The 23,835-nt window shown below is 44.8% G+C and overlaps 1 protein-coding gene across 1 annotated transcript in view; it reads left to right on the forward strand.

The window, feature by feature from the left end:
- The first annotated feature begins 560 nt into the window (after window positions 1-560).
- The window catches only part of MB21D2 (Mab-21 domain containing 2), a 61,598-nt gene continuing 38,323 nt past the window's right edge, over window positions 561-23,835 (forward strand). The window contains exon 1 of the mRNA XM_069792392.1: window positions 561-813. Coding sequence (XP_069648493.1) covers window positions 603-813 — 211 coding nt within the window. The 5' untranslated portion in view covers window positions 561-602. The remainder of the gene's footprint in view (window positions 814-23,835) is intronic.

Here is a 23,835-nt window from a genome sequence, read left to right on the forward strand (position 1 = left end):
CTTCAGGATGGCTTATGGAGCAAAAAAGGAATAAACGCAGAATGCCTCGGGAGCATGTGGGAGGAGCAGAGTTCCCAGCCAGTTATTAATCCACTCGCAGGACAAGGCTTTTGCTGAAGTTTAAAATTAAATTGAAATTAAAAAAAAAGGGCGCAATTTTATCCCGAGCCAGAGGTCTGGCTCCAGCCTCCGCACCCGCCCGCCGTGACGCCGGCAGAGAAACAAGCCCCCCCCGCGGCCCCCGGCCCCGGCAGCAGGCGGCCCCCGCTCCGCTCCGGCCCGGCCCCCCCCCCCCGAGCGCGGCGGCGGGCGGGCGGCTCCGCGGTGCCGCGGGCGGGCGCGGCGCGGGCGGGGGCTCAGCCAGCGCGGCCGCTTGTTGATCGCGGCGGCCGGAGCCGCTCCGCGCCTCCGGGGCCCCGCTCCGCTCCGCTCCGCGCCGCGCAGGCAGCCCCCGCGCCCGGGCTCGCCGCTGCGCTGCGGCGCCGCTTGCAATTCTTCCATTGCAACATTGCAAACCCCTCCTTTCCCCCCCCGCCTCCCCTCTCTCTCTCTCCCTCTCTCCCGTTCTTTCCTTTTTTTTTTTTTTTTTTTTTTTTTTTTGCATGAAGATGGCGGCGCCTCTCGCCAGCAAGGCAGGGTCCGCCGGCACCAACAGCAAGCCTCCCTTCCCGGAGCTGGATTTCCGATCGGGAGCCAGGGTGGAGGAATTGAATAAACTCATCCAGGAATTCACCAAACACGACCAGAGGGAGTACGACGACCAGCGAGCCCTGGAGATCCACACGGCCAAGGACTTCATCTTCTCCATGCTGGGTAGGGCAGGGAGCGTGCGGGGCGGGGGCAGTGGCGATGCCGGCCGGGGACCCCGGGGCAGGGCTCCCGGGCGGGGCGGCACCGGCGGACCCTTTCCCCGCGCCGCGGGCACGCCAGGCTCGGGGGTCCCCGGCCGCGGGGCGGGTCTCACCCCCAGGAAACTATTTTTTGCCTGTCCTGTCCGCCCGGTCTTTAGCAGCGATGGATTTAGAAGCACGGAGCAAAGGCTGGGGCGCAGGGCTGGCCGGTGCCCGAGAAACACGCCGAACCGGCAGGGCTGGAGGCGAGGCGAGCCCGACCCTTTATTGTGTTTCCCCCCCACTATCAAGGCTGTAGGAAACACAGATTTCCCCCCCCCCGCGCCCCGGACCGCTTATTTTGGTTATTAGACCGGCTGATGCTTGTACAGGAGCATCCCCTGAACTGCGTTTCTTGCTTAGGTTGCAAAACTTGCTACGAGTGGAACAAGTCAGATTGTGGCAGGGGAGTGCTCATCTGCGTGAAACTTTGAATCGCGGGCAGGGATCCCTGAACCAGGGTAAAACATGTGTTGGCCCTTGCAGAAATCACCTGGGCTCTGGCATGACTAAGGCTTCTTAACATTAACAGTGGAATGACTAACAACTGTGATTCTCTAGCTAGTCAGTTCCTGATCAATATTTACATTGTTTTGACTAAGAAATCACTCACGTGAATGAGACCCTCCAGGATACGAAAGGATGCTCTTTAATATGCAGGTTGGACCTTGAAATCAGTCATCCAAGTTTGAATCAATATCTCAAACATTTTTACATGTAAAATAAGAACATTGGTAAACAGCAGGTGTGGTCAGTGAATGGCTCTTTGTAGCTCAGAGGTGTATATACACCCTTGAAGCACATTTGGCACAAACCAAGTGGATGGTCTACATGTACAATGTGAATAACCCACATCACTTCTCATTCAGAAGCACAGAGCTATCTTATTATAGCAATATATAGCAATAATAATTATTTTATGTATCGAGGGGTAATCACTGTAACAGACCACTTCCTCTATAGCCTTGAACATACCTACACTCACTAAATGAGAGTCTACCTGTCCAGCTGGTTATCTTGTAAGGTACCTGGATAAGTATAATTGCCTGCTGCAGGTTTTGCACAATTTTGTGTGTGTATTGCTTTTTCACCAGGGGCTGGACAGGATATAGCAGACTAAATTTAGCTTGAGAACAAGGACAACAAGTTGAAAAGTCAGTAGCACGTATATTTATAGTTGCTGTTATAAATATTTTTCCCTTCCTGTTTAAAAAAAATTATGTGGTGAAGCCATGGTTGCATCAAAGCCTGCAGGATTTTTGTTATTGAAAACCTGATCCTGTGGAAGTCATCCACTATTATGATCTGATACATTTTTCAATCGGGGCTTTAAATAACTGGCTGAGGAAGCAGGGCTGGATCGGATGAAGCGAAGAAGAGTGGAGAGAAAACAGCCAGAGCACCAGTTCTGGGTGTGTGGCTAGCAAGTAGAGAAAGCTTTATATGATCCTGTTTAAGCATTACTAGTCTTTGCAGGGGACAGGGACCACAGCATTTCTTCCTGCTTCATGCAGGAGAAGGCAACAGAAGACAGACAGAAGAATGGGCTGGAGCGTGCCTTGTATTTCTGCAAATGTACCCTAATGCCTTGCTGTTCGTGAAAACAGGGAGCCTTAGGCTGTTTAGAAATCATGTAAATTAATGTGGCTGTCGTTGTTAATATAATGGCTGGGAGATGAGCATTGCTGAGTTTTAAATGTATAGACTAAGAACGGGGTTTAAACAAAAGCTGTATTTCTGTTTAAGTTATGCCTGGCAATTTTCAATGAGACTTGTTTCTGAATAAAAGAGACTTGAGGACCAAGCCCAGTACAGAAATGGAGGGGGGTTGTCCGATTTGTCTGGATTAGACCCAGAAGTTGTGTTTGTGGATCAGACCCTTCTTAGCCAGAGAGGCTCTTAAATCTAAAAGGATTTAACTTATTAATAAATAGCTCTTTCCCCTGTGCCTGATCCCTCCCATATGTACAGCTCTTATCTCTTCGGGTGATGATAGGAAAATTAAACGTAGCTTTCCTGATTTAATTACATTGGTGTGTAATTGGTGGATGAATGATAGGCGAGGAGACTTTGTGCAGATTCTCAGATGTTTGTACTCTGCATGGCTCGCCCTCTAGGTCAGATCTTTGCTTTCTATTTATATTAACTCTTTTTCATCTGTGTTGTCTTGCCCTTGCTATTAGCAACTGAACTCTGGGAGATCTCAAGAGTTGGGCTATGATAAAATTAGGGAGAGGTGCTGCTTGTCATGCCTTTGTCCAAAGTCTTGTGGCCCAAGCATTAGAATAGGACTGCAAATGACCTACCTATCTGGTGGGTGAAGTGAGTATTTTCTGAATGTGGGCAATTCCTGGGCATTCCATTCATAGTCACCAAGACCATATGGTCTTGCTAACACCCTGCACTGAAACAACAGGTGTCTTTTGGTGCATTTGCTGGGTAACTTTCCTGTACTCACACTGAACTGTGCCTGAGAATTACTTGTCTCTTTGACACAGGTATAAACTGAGCCTCAAAGGAAGGGAGGGCTGTATTAATCAAGAAAAAGAATGGAGAAAAAACAGTCTTGTGTTCTGGGCAGCGGGCTGGCTGGGAGTGATGGAGAGACCAAGTCTCTGCCTGCCAGTTGTGAAAGGAGCTAATTACTTACTCTCCCTGCATCTCGTTGTTTTTTTTGTTTGGTTGGTTTTTTGTGCTTAAAGAGTGATAAAGGAGTATTTTTATCAAGTGATATTACAGTCAGTGATATTTTGATTGTAAAGCACTTGCTGCTATTGTGATGAGAGGCGCATAGCACTTATATTAAAAACCTTTTAGGGGTACCTGACCTAGAGAGTATTGTTCCTGCAGTACAAGTACTTCTAGGAAACTTCTTTAATAAATACTACCTGTCTCTTTCTGTTCAGCACCCAAGAAAAAAGTGTTTTAATGCACAGATGTGCTAGGCTTAAAAAAGCCATATATTATGGTCTTGGGAACTAGAACATTGCATATTAAATAACCCCTTGAAATTTCTAGTGCTACTGCTGCCTCAAACCAGCTCATGTTATTAGGGATACTGACTCTTGCATTTTACTTCTTAATGAGAGAAGAGAAGAGAGGAAGGTGAGATGAATAAATACAGACTATACAGAGCTATTTCCTCCACTCCAGGTACACATTGGCGTTCCATCATCTAGAGCAGTTTTCAAGCTCTTTAGGTTGGTATTTTGTTTCCCTTTCCTATCATGAGACTTTTTCTTCTCTGTAGAGTCAGAAGAGGGATGCTCAGGACATTTCATGCCATTCTCTTTCCTCTCATTGCCCTCTCCCCGCCAAATCAGAGGAAGGACTGGTTTAAATTGGTGCTAAAGTGGCCTTTTTTATATTCTTAAGGCCTCTAGTGTATCTTTTTGTCACTTCAGTGGTTGCATCTGACTTCTGTGGGAGCTGCCCACCAGGACAGGCCACACTTTGAGGATTTGCAGCCAGCTGCAACTTAGAGCTGTTGACAAGACCTTTAGAGAGCTTGTATCAGCACCTGATACAGGAGTGATGGTGAGCCTATTCTGAGAGCATTTCCCTTTTATCTGCCCGGTGCTGAGCTGGGTGTGCTAGCAAGTGTTTGTGATAGAGGCAAGTCTCATAGTGGAGGCAGAGCTGGCATCAGCAGAAGATTTCTGCTGCCAATATGAGCTTCCCAAATGGAGTGAGTTACCCTGCTGGGCCTCTGCATCTGTAGCAAGGCTTCCAGCTGTTTCTTGGACTGATGGGCCCCTAAAATATGTGCAGTGGCGGTGCAGATTGCTGTGCTGAGAACACAGGTGTCCTGACAACAGCTTGCTCTTATTAGCATCTTCTACAGGAGAAGCATTCTGCGGTCCTCCCCTGTTCCCGAGGTCTGTGTAGCTGAACAACATCAGTAGTGTGACTGTTGTGTGGGTTTGTGTGGCATTTTTTCTCCCTTTCCCTACCTGGCATAACTTGCTGATGAAACCTTCTATTGTAGATTAGATTTCAGGCATTGTTGGAAGCGTTACCTGTTTGTCTGTGATACATCATGGAAATTCCCTGGCTTCTGTTGTGGTGTGGAGCTGATGAAATAGCAACAGGATCAGAGCGATCTCTCTAGGGTTAAGTCTTTTGTGTGTGTGCGCCTTTTCTCAAGGGAAGCCAATCATGATAGGAGCTCACTGTACTCTGAGGCCTATGTTAATAAAGGCTCCCTGCTGGCATTCCCTGTGCTGCTGAATGCATAATGCACAGCTGTTAAAAACAACCTTACTGTATTGCAGGTTTCATTTCTGGCTTCTGTTGGGTCTCCTCTCCCTGCAGGCCACATGTTTCTGTATTTGCATTTGAGGTTGGGGGGGGTGGGGGGGTTGTGTTGGTTTTTTTCTTAAGGGACAGGGTACTAGGCTGGTAAAGTAACCCTAGCAAGGCATTGGTAGCTTTTGTTTGGTTATAGCTACCTGAAGTCAACCAATTTCATCTAACTGGGGATTCTTGCTGTGTAGCTAGTTAAAAAGGATCGATAGCCTCCTCTGTCTCTTTGTTCAAAGGGATTGCTGCTCAATGTATTCGTGCAGTGAAAATAGCTTGAAAATCTCTCAATTTTTTTTTTAAGATGCTGGTGCTTCACTTGCTCAACTACTGTTTTGAAACATTAGGGTGTGATGCAAAGTATTTAGTGTAATAGCTAGGAACATGTCCTAAGGGCACAAATTCTCATGGCAGGCTCACCGCCTGTTCCTTCAGTCTGTGGAAATATTTGTAGAAGATTTGGGTGAATACTTGCCAAGCCCAATTATGCAATTATGTTTTAAGGGCAATTTTATAATTATAGTGGAGGATGGTAACCAGGATACATGAGTTGTTGGGTTTTTGACTTTTCCTTTTTTCTTCCACATGACTTCTCATGAATGCTAAAACATTTGGAGCAATTCTAGTCAGAAACCAGTTGTTCAACTTTCTTTTAGGCAGCTGACTATTTTTATAGGTGCAGCTGAATTAAAGACAAATACGACATTGCTCAGGAAGGCTGGATGACCTGTTTTATTATAGCTTTGGTAATTTAGAAGATGGATGTGTACTCAGAGACCCAGAGCAGCCCACAGGCAGAGTCCAGTCTAGAGGAGACTCAGGATGTAATAGTCCTGCCCAGACTTCTCAAAGGGTATTTCCAAGCTGTGCAAGTTTTTTGGATAGTTGGGATTGTCTTTTTTAATTTTTATTCGACAAATGCCAGGTTCCTGTTGGCTTTGACCACCTCCTGTACAGCTAAAACTTTTGCATCTTTTCTTGGGCCTTGAAACGTACACTCTTGCTCCTGTGCATGTCCCCGTCCTTTTGCTGCAAAGATGGTTTTCCCAGGCACGTCTCTGAAACCCTTCCCTGTGTTCCTTTCTCTGTCCCAGCCAGACCCTAGCTGACTCTGCAAGATTGGTTAGGTGAGAAAGTGCCAGGAAGAAATGTGGTTAAGGCCAAGAGATTAGCTCTCACCTCCAGTCAAGGGGGCTTCGGTTGCAAGGGCTGCTTCAGCATGGCACTGTGAACAGTGGTTGAGTTGACAACTGCACCTCCAGGCATGTCTGTGTGAGACCCTGTGGTGGCAGCTGCAGGTAGAGGCTCTGCTTTGTCCCTCGGATGTTGTACTCGCAGAGCGTCCCTTATTGAGAAAAGAGGAGTGTGCCTGCACGGGAGCAAGGGTGAGAGAGCTGAAAAATGACCTTTAGGTGGATATCTCAAGTTCTTTGCCCAAGTCTTGTTCTGATCACTAGTAGCGTGATGTGAGTTTAGGAGACTGAACTGTAGCTTTATTGGAACTTGCAACCATACTTCATATGTTCCCCATCCTAACTATGGATTTTATATCCAGTGAAGGTTTATGACTTCTGTTAGCACAAACCTGTCTTACTGTCTGACTAACAAAAATATGAGGGTTGGCTTCTTTTTTTGCTAATGCAACTGGAAGGCAGCTTATGAGACATTAAAAAATAAATCTTTGAGCAGCAGCTGATGTTCCAATTGACAGATGCTGCTATGGATTTTGCTTCCTTTAGTGAAGAGAACTCCACTGTTTGCTTTCATTTCTACCATTCTGTTGCATTCCCTTTTACTGCAAATAGCAATTGTCCTGGACTGAGTGGATAAGTCTGCGCGTGGTACTTCAGCCACCCTGACAGGTCCCTGAATCATATACTTCTGCCTTAGATAAACTTTCTGCAGTTCTTTCAAAGCACTGTTTCAGTGACTTTCTGGTTGTAAGGGAATCAACATGTGCTGTAGCATTCAGTTTAAGGAAGATAGATTCCTTTCTGCCCAACATGTTTGACTTTTGAGCTTTGAATAAACACTTGATGCTAAGGAAGTTACAACAATCCTGTTGATGCATTATATTTCACCTGACAGACAGTATGATTTTGATCTAATTTAAAGCATTTAATTAGAAGATTGTTAATGCATTTTGTTATGAGCCTGCTGGTGTCGAAAGTGTAATTTGCATATCACTGAGTGGGGTGATTAATTACTTTAAGGTTCATAATATCCCTGTCTTTGAAACAGCAGTGGTAACTACTTCCACCCACTCATGTTTAGGGCTGTGGGCAGAAGTTGCACAGCACTGGGTGGCTTCAGCTTGTAGAACAGGAGGTGGGTGGCACCAATTTCACCCTAAGAAAATCACTCTGTAGGTGAAACACCGAGTCAGGACACCCTAGACCTATGCTCCATTCTGAGCTGCCCCCAAATTTACACAGACCTGCACAGGTTTCTGAATATAATGATATGTAGTGGGACCTCGGTACTACCAGAGGCCTTCCTCATCTCCTGTGCTTCAGCAATCTGTGAAAGGTGGGATGGTACCAGGACAGTGGAACATTGTGGTGTTGCTGTTCTTCATGATAGGATGGTTTAACCATGCAACCCTCTGAGTCTGAAGCTAGAAAAGGAAGTCTGTTTTTGAGAGCCTAGCCTCAAAAGTTACTTAAATAGTGAAGGCAAATAGTTGCTTTGTCTTTGGGTGTTGATCTAGTGGCTTCAAGCCCCTGAGAGAGAGATTACAACCTGACCCAGTTAGGCAGTTCTAGCAAGTAATCTTATTTTATACTGAAGGGATCCCAAAGCAAAACTGGGACAAATTAGTTTAAAGAATGCACCTTGACCACAGTCTGCATGCTGATGTAATTTGGCAGGGTAAGGCAATGCCAAGCAGTAGAAGGCAGCAGTTGGGGACAGAAAACAAAATACAAGACATGGCCGAAGCTAGAAGTCCTGCTGGGATAGCCATAAGGAATTGGCAGAGATTTATTTTTTTTTTGTCCAATGATACCCTTCTAAGGTAATGATTTAGATGAAAAGTAGAGATGTATGTGTGGGATGTTGTTGGTCTGCTTAGATCTTCTCTACTGTGGCTTGCAGTCAGACCATGCGGAATTTCTTCCACCCACTGACGGAGTGAGAGTTCATAAATGATTTGGTCCAGAAGTGCTGAGCAGCTGGGGAACGCTTGCAGTTGCATCTAGAAATAGCAAAGTCAGTTCTTGCTTTACTGCATAGTCTGTTAGGCCATGTGCTTTTTCTGTTCTAAAATGTCTTACCTCAACTCTCCTGTTGATGTTGTCAGATCTTTTGACACTGTTCCACACCTCTCTCAGGGAAGGATGTTTTCAGTCAGTGGTGCATATATGACCTTGTTTAGAAAATCAGGTGCTGAGGTTGTGAGGAAGGAGTTGTATTAAACAGCTATCAAAAATGCGAAGACAAACATTGCAATTAGCTTCTGTGCTTTCCCCTTCAGCACTTCTACTCTTTGCATTTTAATGGATCTCTTGAAGAGCTGGTGATGCTTTGGGTGACTTCTCTTGGAAATGAATGCTGTGCTAATAGCTCTGGCTGGGCCTGATCCACAGGCAGATGCTTGGAGATATTTCATGTTTGTTTTGTACCTCACTAATTAATGCATAACTTAGTGGTAGATCGGCAGGAAAGCTGCGTTTGCTGACACTTCATGATATAATGATTTAATCCTTTGTGACACATTCCTGCTGAGTGTCAAAGCTGATAACTCTAATCTCTGTCCCTCGCTCAGTGCGACAGGAACCTGTTCTAGAGGGCATTTTGCAGGAGCTTGCAAGCTCTTGTAGGTACTTTGCGACCAATTCATGTAAACTTTTTTTGTACATTGCCACTCTTGAATGTGATTGTATAGGATTGCCTGGTGCACTGAGGAATCTGGAGTTGGGTGCAAACAAAGGAGCTAACTGACTGCATTCAAACGAAATAAGGCTTGTCCTGGGAGGAGGAGGGAAATACCCTAATCTCCTTTTAAATACACTTCCTTTGCCAGCTTTCAGAGTGGTGTGGTTATATTGATTCAGAGGTGCCTAAACCCACTGCTTTTTGTTATATATGATTCTGAAGCCTGGGTATGGATGCAGATCCTCCCTCTGTTGCAGCACAGACAGTGAATTGCTGTTTATTTTAAACTTTTGGTTGAATGGTATTCATAAAACAATTTGCAGCTCTGCAAATAGAGGAGGGAATGTCACTGTAACAACACTTCAGGGGCTCTGTTGCCTTCTGTCTCTGAAATTTGCCTTTTGAAAGTTGCATACAGTGTGCTGAATGGCAGATCAAGTATTGATATTGGCCCCTTGATATTAGGCCCTCAAAGCTTGAGTTGCTGAAGTGCCTGCATTTCATAGACAGTAGGGCAACCGTGTGCTAAGCAATCAGTAACTTGAGGAAAATAAGAGGAATGCAGGTCTCTCTGCAAGTGCAGCGTGTCTCTGAACAAGCTGCACCTTCTGAATGAAATGCCCGGGTTTTTTTCCAATGTGAAAGCTGTAGTGCACACCTAAGTGCATTATTGGGAAAATAATCTATTACAATTTGACTGAGCATGTCAGAGGCTTGTTTTATGTGCTGAGTTGTCTGTAAAAGCTTGACCCGGTACCTCCAGTTCTTCCCGATATCCTGTGAATTTTGTGAATGTGCAAAGCATGCAGTCTAGGCAGCAATGTTATACTGAAAATAACCACTTTGACACAGGCTTGTATTATCAAAGAATGACTATGTCTGTGCAGTTATTTTAATTATCTTCAGGAGGGATTCATATGTGCCATATAATCACTTAGCAAAGCTATTTGCACATTATCAGAGCTGCAGAGTTAAGTTACAAGTTAGTCTGGAAAATCAAAGTTAAAAAAAAGTTATTTGATCTTCTTAAACCTAAATTCTGGTTCTGGGAACACAGGGCACTGCTGAGTTAATTTAAAAACTAGACAATCCCTCTCACTCCTTCACCCAAGCTGCAGACAGGAGGTTTAGAATCATCTTTTTATCTAAGCTGCTTCTTAACAATGCAGGTAAAGAAATCGGTGTCTAAAAATCTGCTCTTACGCTGAGACCAGTCTTGTAAGACATCGCTTGTGTATATGAACCACTCTATTGTGCTAGCCTATGTCACTCTGAGTTCTCAACTTTTTTAAAGTAACCCTTTCTTTACCTTGAATTGTGTACATGCCTTTAATTTGTTTATGTTCTGTCTTACTTTGCCCCAAACAAATAATTTCGGTGAAAGAGATTTGCTTTTCAAGGCCAGTGATGACAGTGCTTTGGAGTGTAGAAGAGTGCTGTTGAGAAGTGATATAACCCAGGTTTGCAGGTGGAAGTTTCATCCCTTCCCAGCAGAGCTGTTCGACTGTGACAGGCTTCGCTGGGCTGAGGCCAGCCCTACTCGGCGAGGATTGTAGGAGCCCTATGGAAGAGATTTCTGTCTGAGTGAGACAGGATCGAGGGAGACAAATGAACAAAATCCCCAGACCCACAGCATGTTGATAGACCTCCTGTTGTTCTTAATTCGCGTCTGTAAATGGCACTAGTTTCCGCTGTTGTGCACCAAGACAATAATAAATAACAATCCTTAGCGTTTATATACCACTTTACAATTTTCAGAGTGTTCAACACACATTAACTAATTCAGCTGAGATGCAAATATTCTGTGAGCAAAGCTACTCTTCTTGCTGCCCAGGGGAACCTTTGGTTACAGCTGGACCAAGCTTTTTTTTTCCCCCTTAACGGGTGCTGTTGGCAGGAATGTTCTATACAGGGACAGTGTCTACCTTCCTGAAGTTTTTAAGCCTTTGCATGTACCCCTGTTTGCATAGGAATTGGACTACTCCCAAGTCGTATGTGGTACTACTAAGAAAATTATGCAGGAGACTTGCCTGGACATTTTGTGCTGCAAATATGCAGACCCACAGTTAACAGATTTGTGGTTTCAGAAGCTATTGAGTTAGCAAAGACGTTGATGCATTAAGTGCATCTTTCTGTGCTTGCATAAGGTGCCTTGGGGGAACAACATCTCCAGTGGACCTCGAGCTCAGGAGGGGAATAAACATCTGTCAGTTCTGACTACACTGGATCGTGAGACCATGTGCTGAAGAGAATTAAGGATGCTTGGTGGACGGCTTTGGTCCATGTCTCACTAGATCCAACACCTGCTAGAGCACCAATCTGTCTTTTGGGGCAGAAGAAAGGCCAACAGAAGGCCTATTGCCAGGCAAGAGATGTGTTTTGAGGGCAGTTACAGACATTATGTCCTACTGTTCATAATGCTGAATCCCAAACATGGAGCAATACATGCATTGGCATGAATTTAATTTGTCTGGCATTTGACTCACTTTCTGCCTTGGCATTTTGTGTATGTGTGTAAAGCTGGTGAGAGGGAGTTTGATGCATCTCTCTCTGTATCTTTGAGCTGGGCAGGATTGGTTCTACTTTCCATTTGTGAGAAGAGCATCTCTTTTTAGCATTCCATTAGGGTGACTAGCATAAGCATCTTTTTTTATCAGGTCACATAACCTGGATGTAGTGGTTTACCTTGGAAATAACTATTTGGTAGTCTTTGTAAACTGATGCCTGGTGCTGTAGAACTGCCCGCATACTTTGTAGCTATAACCGTCTTTCTAATCCATGAGGTTTAGTTATCACTAGGTGGTGGCACTTCTGGATTGCCTCTTTGTCTAACCTTTTGGTAACTTTCTTTTTTAGAGCCATGCCTGCAGGTTTGACCTCAAACTGATTCTGAAAGAACAGCAGAATATAATTTTCATATAAATGATTGTGTGAACAGGAACACCATTAGCCTCTTAGTGACCTAATTACACAGGGAGGTAGCAGTGCATTTTGAGATCAAAACTCTCATCTTGCTACAGCTTTCCCTTCAGCTAACAGTACATGGGAGAAGAAGAGACTGTTTCTTGCAGGTGATGATTTCTCTTTCAGTGGCTTTGATATCCTCATTTTCTGTTTGAAGTTAATGTGCAGATTGCTAGGTGGCGTCACTCAAAGTGACTGACTGAGCTGCTGTTGTATGTGAAGATGTCTCCAAGACAACTAATTTCCTGGTCAAACAGCACGTCGGCTTCTGCTACAAGACATTTTAAGGGAGCTGGTCAGCTGAAGGAGCAAGACATTTTAAAGTTTATTATTAGCACTGTAGCTGCCAAATACAGCTCAGAGTCTAAGGCTGAAAATGTTCCTATTAAACACTGCAAATGAATAGCTTTAAAAAAAGGATTGTGTGATTTGACTAGCAAACTGATTTGTCAGAGAAGTTCTACCAAATAATAGGAATTAAATCTCTACCTTCACAGTTCATTTTCTTCCATTGCTATACGTGTTCCTATGCTGGAAGCCTAGGGAATTCAGGGACCTTCTTTCACTCTTACATTTTGTTGTTTTATGTCCAGACTTCCCTGCTACCTTTCACCTCTGCTTTTTTAGTATTAGTGTGCCATATTTTTTCTAAAATATACCCAAAAATCAAATGTTTGTTTCCATTTCTCTTCTGCTGTAAAACTTGGAAAGGTTTAGTGACTCTTTCCTGTTCTGAAGTTAGGATAAAATAAGCTTGAAGCATTGGATGTTTTTTCCCCTCTTTTGTCCCCTCCTCCCAGTCTTCTTTGTCTCCAGAGGAGCAGTGTTGCTGGACAGGTGTAGAGCACTTATAAGTATTTTTCTTCTGCATTTCCAGTTTTTTTACTTTTCTTTATAAAATACTCTTATGCCCATCCTGTTTCAAGGGACTCAGTCCAAACCGAAATAAAAAATACCCACATTTTTTCCTGCCTTCCTTGCAAGGCTTGGCTGTACTGCCTAGCTGAACAAACCCCATCTTTGTCTTTGCTTTGGAATAAGAAACAAGCAGGCTTGTTGATTCCTGCTGCATTAATGCTATCCTCCTCCCTCACGCTGATGTAGTGGTTATCAGGGGGGTAGGGTGGAAGCTGCTTGCTGTTGTTTTCCTGAGACCTCCCAGGAGGCTGGTGCAGTGTGGATCTCCTCTACTCTGGCCCCAGACACCTTACAGCACTTACTCAGGCTGTAACGACTGGAGGAACATAAGCAAAAACCGCTTTGTGCAATAGTGGGTGGAGAGAGGACGCTGAGGGTGCTATGCTGAGAATGCTTGAAGATTTTCAAATGAAAGTCCAGGAGAGACAAGGAGCCGTATCCATGCCCTGACCTCTGTCCCATGGCACATCTGAACCTGAACTCTCAGCTAATAACCCCTCAGCCACTAAGCTGCCTTCTCTGAGCATGCCTGCATTCGGTGGGGAATTTTAGGAATGTGGACTTCAGCACCGCGTGGGGTTGCTGCTGCTCACCCTCTGTTCAACCACGAGCTTTAGAAGCTGCAGGGAGGTTGATATTGCCACAGTAAAGCCCCATTGTGGTTGTTTGCAACATTCTGTAACTAAAGATTTATTTTCCCGGGTAAGGTTCCATTAGAACAGCAGGAGCCAACATCTAAGAGCTGGAGAGAGGCCTCTTCCCTTCCCTGGCACAGCACAGCTTCACTCCTCTCTCCCTTCACCATCCCCTCTCCCAATCCCTTTGTTTTTAAGGCATTAAAACTTTAGTGACTGGGATGTTGGCAAGGCTGTAGATAGTGGCGTATTGCCCCAAATTACAGGGGCAATTGATCTAAGGAGGTAAGAGGAGAAAGTCTGTAGGAGGATGGAGCTGGTATCACTGATGCAAACCTCTCTCTTTTGATGTCCCCTGCGTGCTGAAGCAACCCCATCTTTAGCCTCCGGCTACTTGAATTGTTCCTGTCGGAGGACGTAGGAGGTCTGCTGTTGACCCATATGGGAGGAAGGTAGGAACTAAGCTGGTCATACAGGCCCCACTGCCTGCTTGGCTTTGTCCACAGCTCTGTGTCCTGTGTTTCTTTGCTGTGTGTGTGTCTCACGCAGCAAGGCAGCTTGAGGCTGTGGGTTTGTTTCGTAGCAGGTATGGTAACAAAGGGTGAAGGAATGCACTCCTTAGCCCCTGTCTCTGCTTCTGGTAGATGGTAAAAGGTCCTCCTGTTTGCTTTGAAAACCTGCTGACAAAGGAAGGCAAAGCAATTTGTGTCCTCAGCATGGCAGAACAACCATGTGACCAACATCTCTGGAAGATCCCAACAGTGCATCTTGGCATCCCATCCAAACTCTGTTTGCATGGAGTTCCTACACATGCAGGTGTTCTGTGCCACCCTTGATAACTAGGCAGTGATTCAAGCTATTTGAGATGCTAAATGCAGTCTTAGAAGCAACCCAGACCCAAATGAGAACCCAGTGTGATTCTGGAGGAAAATGTAAGGTTATTTTTAGGGTTGTTGCTATTCTGTTCTGCACCAAGGAGGATAATGCTCCAGTTTTGCACTACAGTTCAGCATTGTTCTGCCTTATTCCTCATTTCTTGGTCCCATCTATTTTAACTGGCAAATGTTGGTTGTTTGAGTACCTCCTTTCCTGACCCTGTGTCTTCTCATCTAGGTGCTGGACAAAGATGTGGTTTGAGACAATCCAGGGCTTGTGTTCTCTACAAAATACACTTAAAATCGTTCCTGGTCACCTTGCAGCAAATCTATTTCTGCCCTGCTGATGGCCTGGCTTGCAAGCTGAAAATGTCTAGATAGAATTTATTATGCTCTGACCATTAAATTTTAAACTGCTTTTAATGGTAGATGTTAAATCACTGCTGTCCCAGTTCCAAGCTCTGTGCAAAATTTCTGAGTTCTTAGGCAGGCATTTCCCCTGCCAGCAACCTTTGGTTTCTGAGAAGGACAACAACAAGTTACAGGGCTGTTCACAGGACAAGGAAGCAGTAGTTTGGTGAGGGACCTGTATGCTGGCCAACATCCAGGCATCTGTCTGGCTCTAGAGAGCAGAGCCAGGCAGACCTGATAAGGCTGCGATGTGAACGAGAGGTGTTTGTATTGGTGTCTGGGTGCAGACACTCCACTGGGACAGAGTGATTGAGTGGCTCTGCTCTTGGCTTTGTTCCTCCCGATTGAAGCATCTTTGAAGCAGCAAGAAAACTGAATTTCAGTGTTTCAGCACTGAGCTGCTTACAGCAAGCTATTTCATTTTTGTACATATCTAATAAATACTGAACTGTTCAGTGTTGTCACTCAGTGTGGCTTTGTCCTTTGCTGCTGGCAGCCTATGTATAGATTTCCCTTGAGACAGGCGAAACATAGCCATGAAGTCCTATGACTCAGTGTACAGTGCAGGCTGCTTTCTTGAGTATGACGTGAGATGCACACTCTTCTAGCTGAGGCTGTTTTCTGTCTCCTTTGCCTGGAGAGCACTAAAAGCACTAAATCAGAATCCAATGTTTCTCAAACCACTTAATAGTCCTAAAGCCCATTTCAGCTACTTGCAAAGACAGCTGTGGCAGGTGGGCAGGAGATGACCTCCTTGCCAAGAGAGGGAGATGTCGCCTTCTGTGTTGCATGTGTTTGCAGAGGAGGCAGAGAGCCACCCGGGGCTTCCCACTCTCAGGCCTATGCATTTCACACTGCTTCATCTTCCTCACAGTAGCTTGGCACAGGGCTTTCCTTTTCATCAACAGGAGTACTATTTAGTATGTTTTGCTTTCTTTATTCCAAAGCTGGACATCATACAAAACAGTCATCCAAGACTAGGCTGGTGGGAGATGTTTGAGATCAGCATATCAAAAAAGGCTGCAAAATTTTACAGTATGCTGTGGCAGAGTTTTCCAGGGCTTGTGCTTGACTGAAGCAGGATAACGCCAGTCCTCAACGCAGTGTTTAAAACCACTGCTCATAGCAGTGTTTGCAATGATGGCAGATAGAAGCAAAGCTCTGGACCAGAGTAGCCAGGAGCTTAAAGCCGTCTTGTATGTGATAATTTTCCTCTTCTGGACGATCTGCGTACTCTCAGTCTGGGGTTATTTCACTTTGCTTACAGTGGGAGAGGCAGGCTATCATCAGTAGAGACTGGTGATACTGGACCAGGGGTTTAAGCAAAACCACTTTCAGCAAGAATGCTTCACCTGAGTGGGTCTGCCTGTCTCAAGATAAGTGGAGGCTCTGACTTTTTCTGTGCTCATTCTCACACCTGTAAAGTTTGAACAGACCGTTTTAACGGCGCTGCCGTATGGCTTCTTCCTATATTAGAAAGGAAGGTGCTGAATATGGACATCCCAGTGTGCGTGCGTCTGTCTGTCTGGACCTGTCCCATCAATTAAACAGGAGCTGATGTCATATTTGAAGGTCAGCTGTTTTATAACCTAATATCACCATTTATTTTCCTCTGGGTTTATTATCTCCCTCCAACCTGCAGCTCGGCACCATCTGGTGCAGGCACACAAGGGAGAAAGATTAGAGGAAAGTAAAGCAGCTTTGTTCACTTCCCCCATTGCTTCCGATGTACAGAGGAGTCGGCAGCCTCTTACAGTATTGAATTTTAAGTGGTGGGAAGGGCTGGATCCTGTTAGCTGTCTAAGGAAGGGAGAGATAGTATGTGCTTACCAGTGATCTGTCAGAAGTGTCTCATGATTCCTAAGAGACTTACTGTGGCCACAGAGTGCACTTTGCTGCATTTTATTTTATATTTAAATAGTCTTGGGTTTTTATGACCTTTTTTTCCCAGCACCCACATTTTCCTTACCTGTAAATTGCCAGAAGTGCTCCTAAATGAGGTACACACACAGTGCTATCCCAGACTACAGTCTGCTTTGGTAGTGAAGTGCTGTGAACACCTGAAGTGCATTTATACCTCACAGAGCCACCAGACTGACACACAGCAAGCGTGTTCTGCCACACAGGGGGAGCTTCATCTTCTGTGGTGGCATCTGTCTCCACAGACCAAGGAGTTGCATATTTACTTGTCCAGCCCCAGACTATGGTGAAAATGCACCAGTTGTTTCCATTTCATGGGCAGGGTTGGGTTTGCACTCAAGCTTTGCCCTCTCTCCCATCCTCCCTCCCTCTTTTTCTCCATCCATCTGGAAGTGTGATTGCTTTCTGTCCAAACTGCATGGTGATTATTTCTGTAAAAGCAAAGCTCTTTTCTTTCCAATAATAAAATGATAATAATTCAGGAATGCTGATCTCCTAGGCCAGCAGGATTACTTGCAAACTGACATCTTGTTGCTTCACTTCAATGTTGCAAATTTTGCATTTGGGCTATTTTGAAACAAAATGTCTCTAGACATAAATAACTATTGTATTTAGCTGTTTGGAAAGGATAGCTAATTGGTGCATGCTGGTTGGATATGAATATACAAGCCAAGTTATGAAAACATTTGCGTGACTGTGATTCATGGTATGTACGTGGCGCTGTATCATAAGGCATATAATGTGCATATAGGCTGGGTTTTGTCCACCTTTTCTTTGTTGCTGTGTAGCATTCTTCTAAACTGTGATTTTTTCAGGTCAAGGACACTTTGTACAAATTCCTAATTACTGGAGGGAGGTAAGCTTGGAGGCTTTGGGGGAGGTTTATTTTTATTTTTACTTTTTTAAGAAAAAATAAAATTAGTTTCTAGCCCCTTCCATTATATGAAGAATCTTGAACTAACAATGGTAGACAGTCAAAAGAGGAAGATTTATTTGGAAACAAGGAGGTAGTTCAGGGTTTTCCAGTGCTTTAGGTTTCGCTCCAATTTGTAACAGAAAAGCGTTTGTCTCCTTTCACACATGTTCTGATGCAGTTCTTTCCACTGTAGTCTTTGAGGACGGGACTGGAATTTTTCCTCTTCTAAATCAGTGTAATGTACAGTGTTTCTTCAATATTTGATTCAGCTTTTCCTGTACCCAGCATCTTGATTTATACAAGGTTCTTCCTAGGGAAGATCCATAGTAAATGGAGCAATGGTTCCTGCATTTCTTGACAGGTTTGTAGATTTTAAAAGTGCACTTTTCAAAATAGGGAGACAAACTGAACTCTGCAGATGACAGTGAAGAGTTGGGAAGACAGATGCACACAACAGAGGGCCTGACCAAGTCACCACAATCTTCTTAATGTGAAACTTTGCCACCTTGAACTTGAACTGAGCTTGAAGATGGTACTAGAGATTCTCATTTGCAGCTTAACTCTGAAACCAACTGTTGTATGTCCTTCTAATTGCCTAGAAAGGTGATTGATCTTCCCCACCCCCACCCCCTATTTTGTTTTTAAGACCGTTCTTGAAATAATTTTGATCGCTTGGTCCACAGCAGTTTATAGCACATTTTGTTTCCTGTCCAGACTGGCTCAGTTTTGTCTGTACCTTAGCACTGTATAAGTAAAAAACCCCTCTTCTTTGTGCTCGCTTTCCATGAGGGAAAACTAGATCTAGGAGACACCAAAATGGTGGTTGAGGAGGGAGAAGAAAAGCAAATGGAAGGTTTGACTCTTTTTTGCAAGTTTGCTTAGTTGTTTTTAGTGCCCAAGAGAAATGGAAGGAGGAATTTTTTATTATTCAAGTCATAATGTGGCCTTTGCAACCCAAAATGCCCCTAGACATATCACTTTTGTACTTCCAGTGCGCTCTCTGAAAAGATCTCTCACTTCCCCTTTCAAGGACAGCATAAGACAGCAGTGCTTGGCTTGGATCATTGTGAAATCCCCTTGCCTGCCTGTTCTCACTTTATTTTTCTTCTAACTCTTGGCTTCATTGGTATTGAAAGCGTGTGGCCAAGGTTGATGAGGACAAAACTTAAGCTATGGTCAGTGTCTGCTTAACTCTTTGCAGCTTTTCTTTAAGGAGGACTGTGAGTGAGCAAAGCTATTAAATCTCTCTCTTTTTTCTTTGTTTTTCTTTCTGTCCCAATGCAGCAAGGAGTTTTAATCAGCCTTTTGAAGAGCTGAGAGCTCAATCACTGATCTGAAATGGTGTACTGTGCCTGGTGGTACTGAGCACTCTGCAAGGAGCTCGGATTCCTCCATCTCTTAGTCTTTTCTTCTGGATGTAGGAGATGCATGCACCTTAGGATTACTACGGATGAGGTTGTACATGCCAGATTTCCAAATGTCAGGCTTCAAAAAAGAGGCAACATGATAGCTGGCTTTGCTACCCAAGATTTCTGCCCCAGAAGAATGTTCTGCTGACAAACATCTTCATGTAGCTCCTGGTGTTGTGGCCAGAGAGGCACCCACACTGTCTGATGAGGTCTTTGCAGGGAATGAGCCAGCAGTACTGTTTCATCTGATACACATCCAGCAAAGCCATCCCACAAGTGTCAGGTTAATGGTTGGCAGTAATACTTAAACTAGCATGTCATGTTGAAACAGAGGCTTTTGGTTTATATTGCTAGTACCTCTAGGAGTTCTTGATTGGCGACAGAGCCCTATAGTACTCAAGTCTGTGCAGAGATTAATGGAAAACCGCAATCTTTGCTTTGAAGATGTCTTTAGGATCTAAGTAGCAGAAGCATTTCAAGGAGTCCTGTGCCTTCTGCTACTTTGTTAACTTTCACTTTCATTGGGTTGTTTTAACCACTGATCGCACCGTTTGCCGTTGCTCGGTTTTTTGATTGCTCCTCTTTGCATCTCAGCAAAAATCCCTGCTGATCGTCTTTCAGGGTTTGTCTTGTTTCTGGAAGTTCCCCTGTTGAGGAGCTTGGCAGGGGTTTGCTCACTGTCTCTGGCAATAATTGAGCCGGTTTAGTGAGTTACAGAGAACAAACTGGATTGATTTCCCTTTTGCAGTCTGGACTAGAAAAGCTGATTCCCTTGGTCTGCTGCGCGCTCAAGGCCACAAGCCAAGCTGCTATCAATTTTACCTTCTCCTCCTGTGAAATTGCTAAAGAAAAGATGCTTTCCAGATCATGTGTGTGGAACAGATGTGGCTTATATTACTAGATGATTCAGCTAAATCTGGTGCCAAAACATCTTCCAGAACTCTCAACTGGCTGTTGAGTTGAGAAAAGGAATTAACTTGATAGAAATGCTGGGCTGGCTCTGCCATCTATGTCTGTAACTGCAGCCATGTCAGGTACAGTTCCTTTTGATTTAGCAAAGGTCTAACAGAGTGATGGGATGAGGGGTGCACACAGAGGTCTTGTGCCATGAGGCCAGGGAGGCACTGGAGATGTGTCCAGAACTGGGTGCTGCCAGCCCGGGAGCATGAAAGGAATACAGAAATGCGATTGCAATAGGCTTGGTTAATATGTGGAGGTGCTTACACACAGCCTGTGCCCAAATTGCACACTGCTGCTCCCGTTCCAAGTGTTCCTTTATTGTCAAATACCATCAGCATAGAGATCACTGGCGTCTTCTCGGCCAAGTATATTTCCTTCCACCTTCTGCTGAGATGGGAGGAAATTCTGTTTTCATAAATAGGAATGTGATTAGCTCACCTATTTTTCCCTTTGCAGTCACACTTGGCAGTCTCCCAGAAAGCCACTGGAATAAGCTTTTTTGAGGCTAGATGTATACACAGACTCATGCCAGAGGTGGGACTGCTGCCTGAAAGTCTAGTGCTGTAAATGCACATTTGTTTGTTTCAAACTTGCTTATATGTAGACTGAGAAGTGCGGAGAATGAGCAGAAGCGCTTGATCAAATTCGGTCAATATGTCTTAACAGCACAGCTCTTTGGACTTTATTGCTGATGTTGTAAATTGGAGCACTTTAACCCTAAATCAGGTTAAACTTTTATACATGGGTGAAGTCCAAGTGAAGTGTGCTGCTGTTGGTGCATGGGGAATCCAGCCTAAAGAGCAGAAACTGGCTGTTTTGTAACCCGTAATATGGAAGTGTTAATCTCAACTGATGAACAGCTGAACCAGACGTGTTTTTTACTGCACAGAGGGCATTTATGGTGAATACAGAGTAGCAAGGCTTGGCACTGGAGGATGTGGAGTCTACAGTGTTGCATCTATGACTGTCAGAAATCACATTTATGCAAAATGATTGCAGAGTACCAGCTGCCTCCAGCACCCAGAACACGGGGTGCTAGTAGCCGCACTCATGGATGCATCAAAGGGAAGAAATGTTTACGGGTGGTGGTGGGGATTGTGTCCCCTCCCTGTTCCCAGGAAACCTTAAGCTCTGTCAGTCTTCTGCTGAAATCTATACTACATACTGCCTTAATAAAGAGAACTAACTATAGGAAGAGCTGTGTTTTGTTTCTGTGACTGCTGAGTCAGGAGGGGGTGGAGATGAGAAATGCAGGGTTGTCATTCTGTTCCCATGGGAAAGCTGTTCGCACCTTGGCACAATAGTTCCTCTAAGTATGTGTCCTTTGGGAGCTCTGTGGTTCAGCAGCCCTACCTGCCTTCCATTAGAAATCAGGATATCTCCCTCTTGGTGCTTGATTCTGGACTGTAGTCTATAAACCAGATCTCCTGTGCCAGTGAGCAGAGCAGCCGAAAAAGCAGTCTCTACTCAATGCCCCCGGTACATCTCCTGGTAATTTGGGAGAAGTCGGATGTGGCATGCTTGGGCTACTGCATACTCTTGGATGTAACCAACGCATTCCAAGGGAGATGGTGGTCATTTACACAGTGGGTGGTGCTCCCCATGCTCTGTGCCTGTCGAGTCCAGCTGCTTGGGGAGGGGACAGTGTTTGCACAGTCTGGCTTGCCTCTTTATATGTAATTATTAAATAAGGCAATTGGGGTCCCAGCTGTGCCTCTCTGGTTTCTTTTGTGTTTGATATTGTGTCTTCTGTTCTCTACCCAGCCACTGAAGATTTTCGTGCAGCTCAAAGTGCAGGGACTGGTGCTTTCAAAGCAGGAGGCTTGATGTCCTTTCAGGTTAGTAAAGGCAGGCTCTGTCAGCAAAATCTTGCAAAGATGCTTGTAGTTTTTGCCAGGAAGGCTCCTTCCTACCTTTGCCTGTGTCTGAGCAAAAGGCGGCACCAAGTGGCAAACAGACTGGGCTCATGCTGCAGGGTTTCAATGGCAACACTTTGCTAATCGTGAGTTGCATTTCTTACACTTTTTGGCAATGCTGACAGAAGAGCTTGCAGTCGAGGCTGCGTTAATAACGCTTTTGTGTTGCTACCAAATTCTCTTTAACGATATAGTACTTTGTGGTCCCTTGAATTTCACTCAGAACTGCATGCATGCTTTGGTACTAAACAGGAAAATGCTGCATATTGCACTGAGGTGTGCCTTGGTAGCTTAAGAACCCCCCAGTAAACACAAGCCCAAGCCCAGGTGGATGCAAACATGAAGTAAAATGCATTTACCAAGCTTTTATTTACTTTTACCACAAAGATTTTAAATGGAAGTGTGGGTGCTAATCAGATAAAGAGGCTGTTTTGTGTATTCAAAGTGTAAAAGTTTTAGTCACTTGTGCTCTAAGTAAGTTGCTGCAGTATCAGAAGTTTGCAGTTCCCTCACTAGCTCTATGACCATTGAATAGTGGAGAGAATACAGTAGGCTAAAAACATAATTTGGAGGAAATTAATTTCTCTCTGCTCCACCTCTTCCTGTGAGCAAAAGGAGGGGGAAGACACAATGAAGACATCTGTTCCTTTGAACCCACTCACAGACTTGCTGGGTAATAAAACTGGGGAAGAGGAGAACCTATTGCTGCTCTTCAAGTGGTTGCTAATCGCTGATTGTTGAGTACTGAGGGGGTGAGCTTTTATCATGTTGACCTTCTTAGGGGATATTGAAAAGAAGCTGGCACTGACCTCTGCCAGGATTTAAATCCAGCAGACTCAGAATCCCTTTGTGCCCCTTTCAAAGAGGAGCCAAATCTCAGTCGTATCAACGCTCTCCCCTCCGCCTCAGGGTGGGTGCCTCTGCTGTACTGACCCAGATGCTGCACTCTCCTCTCCTGGATGAGCCCTTCACTGCCAGTATATGACCACAATCAGGGCTGCAGCAAAGTAAAGAGGAGTCCCGCGGAAAAAATAAAAGTATCTAGTCCCCTGGACGCAAAGCATGCCCTACCTCCCATCCACATTTTGCTCTTGTTATCTGTAGTGCTTAAAATCTTGTGGCCATAAGCACAGGGCTGCGGGCTCGTCCCCAACCCCCCACTCCTCCTGCCTAATCTCATTGTGCTGCTTAGTCACAGTGAAGACCACTTTAATGGGTTTAAGTGGCCCTGCTCCTGGCTGGGTGTGTTGTGCTTTATGTTCAGCCTGGGATGGTTGATGTAAGTAAGAGATCAGGTTGCACACGTCTACTGCTTCAGAGTCCTCCTGTTGTGTCAGCAGGTGCACGCATGAATATTAGGTTTCCCTCAAAGTATCATATCTAGTAACAAAAGCTGTGTAGTAACCAGCATGTTAAAAAATGCCAAGGGGGTGATACATTGATCTCAAACTAATAAAATGTGGAGGACAACCCTTTTATGAGCTCAGCCACAGAATGCAGGGGCAGATGGTCCCTTAAGAGTTTTCCCAGGCTCTTTGAAGTGTCTTAAGGCATAAACCGATGGTTGTGGCACCCACTGCCACTGGTAAGGTTGATGGGGGGCATTCTTAATTGTGGATTTCCAGTCTCCTGTGTATTCTTCTATGACGTTCTCCCTTAGCTAGTGAGGAGCTGTCAGTAAAATGGCCATCTGGGAGACGGTATAAACTCTATAGACCTGGGATGTTTGTTCAGAGTGGGAATGGTTCTGCCTTAACCAAAGGTAAAAAGCAGGCAGCTGCTACAGAGAAGAAAGATGGCTTTGTGCAGTGATGTGAAAACTATGAGCCAGGAGCCTGCTGGT

The sequence above is a fragment of the Haliaeetus albicilla genome, chromosome 9 (assembly GCF_947461875.1).
Source record: "Haliaeetus albicilla chromosome 9, bHalAlb1.1, whole genome shotgun sequence".
NCBI lineage: Eukaryota > Metazoa > Chordata > Aves > Accipitriformes > Accipitridae > Haliaeetus > Haliaeetus albicilla.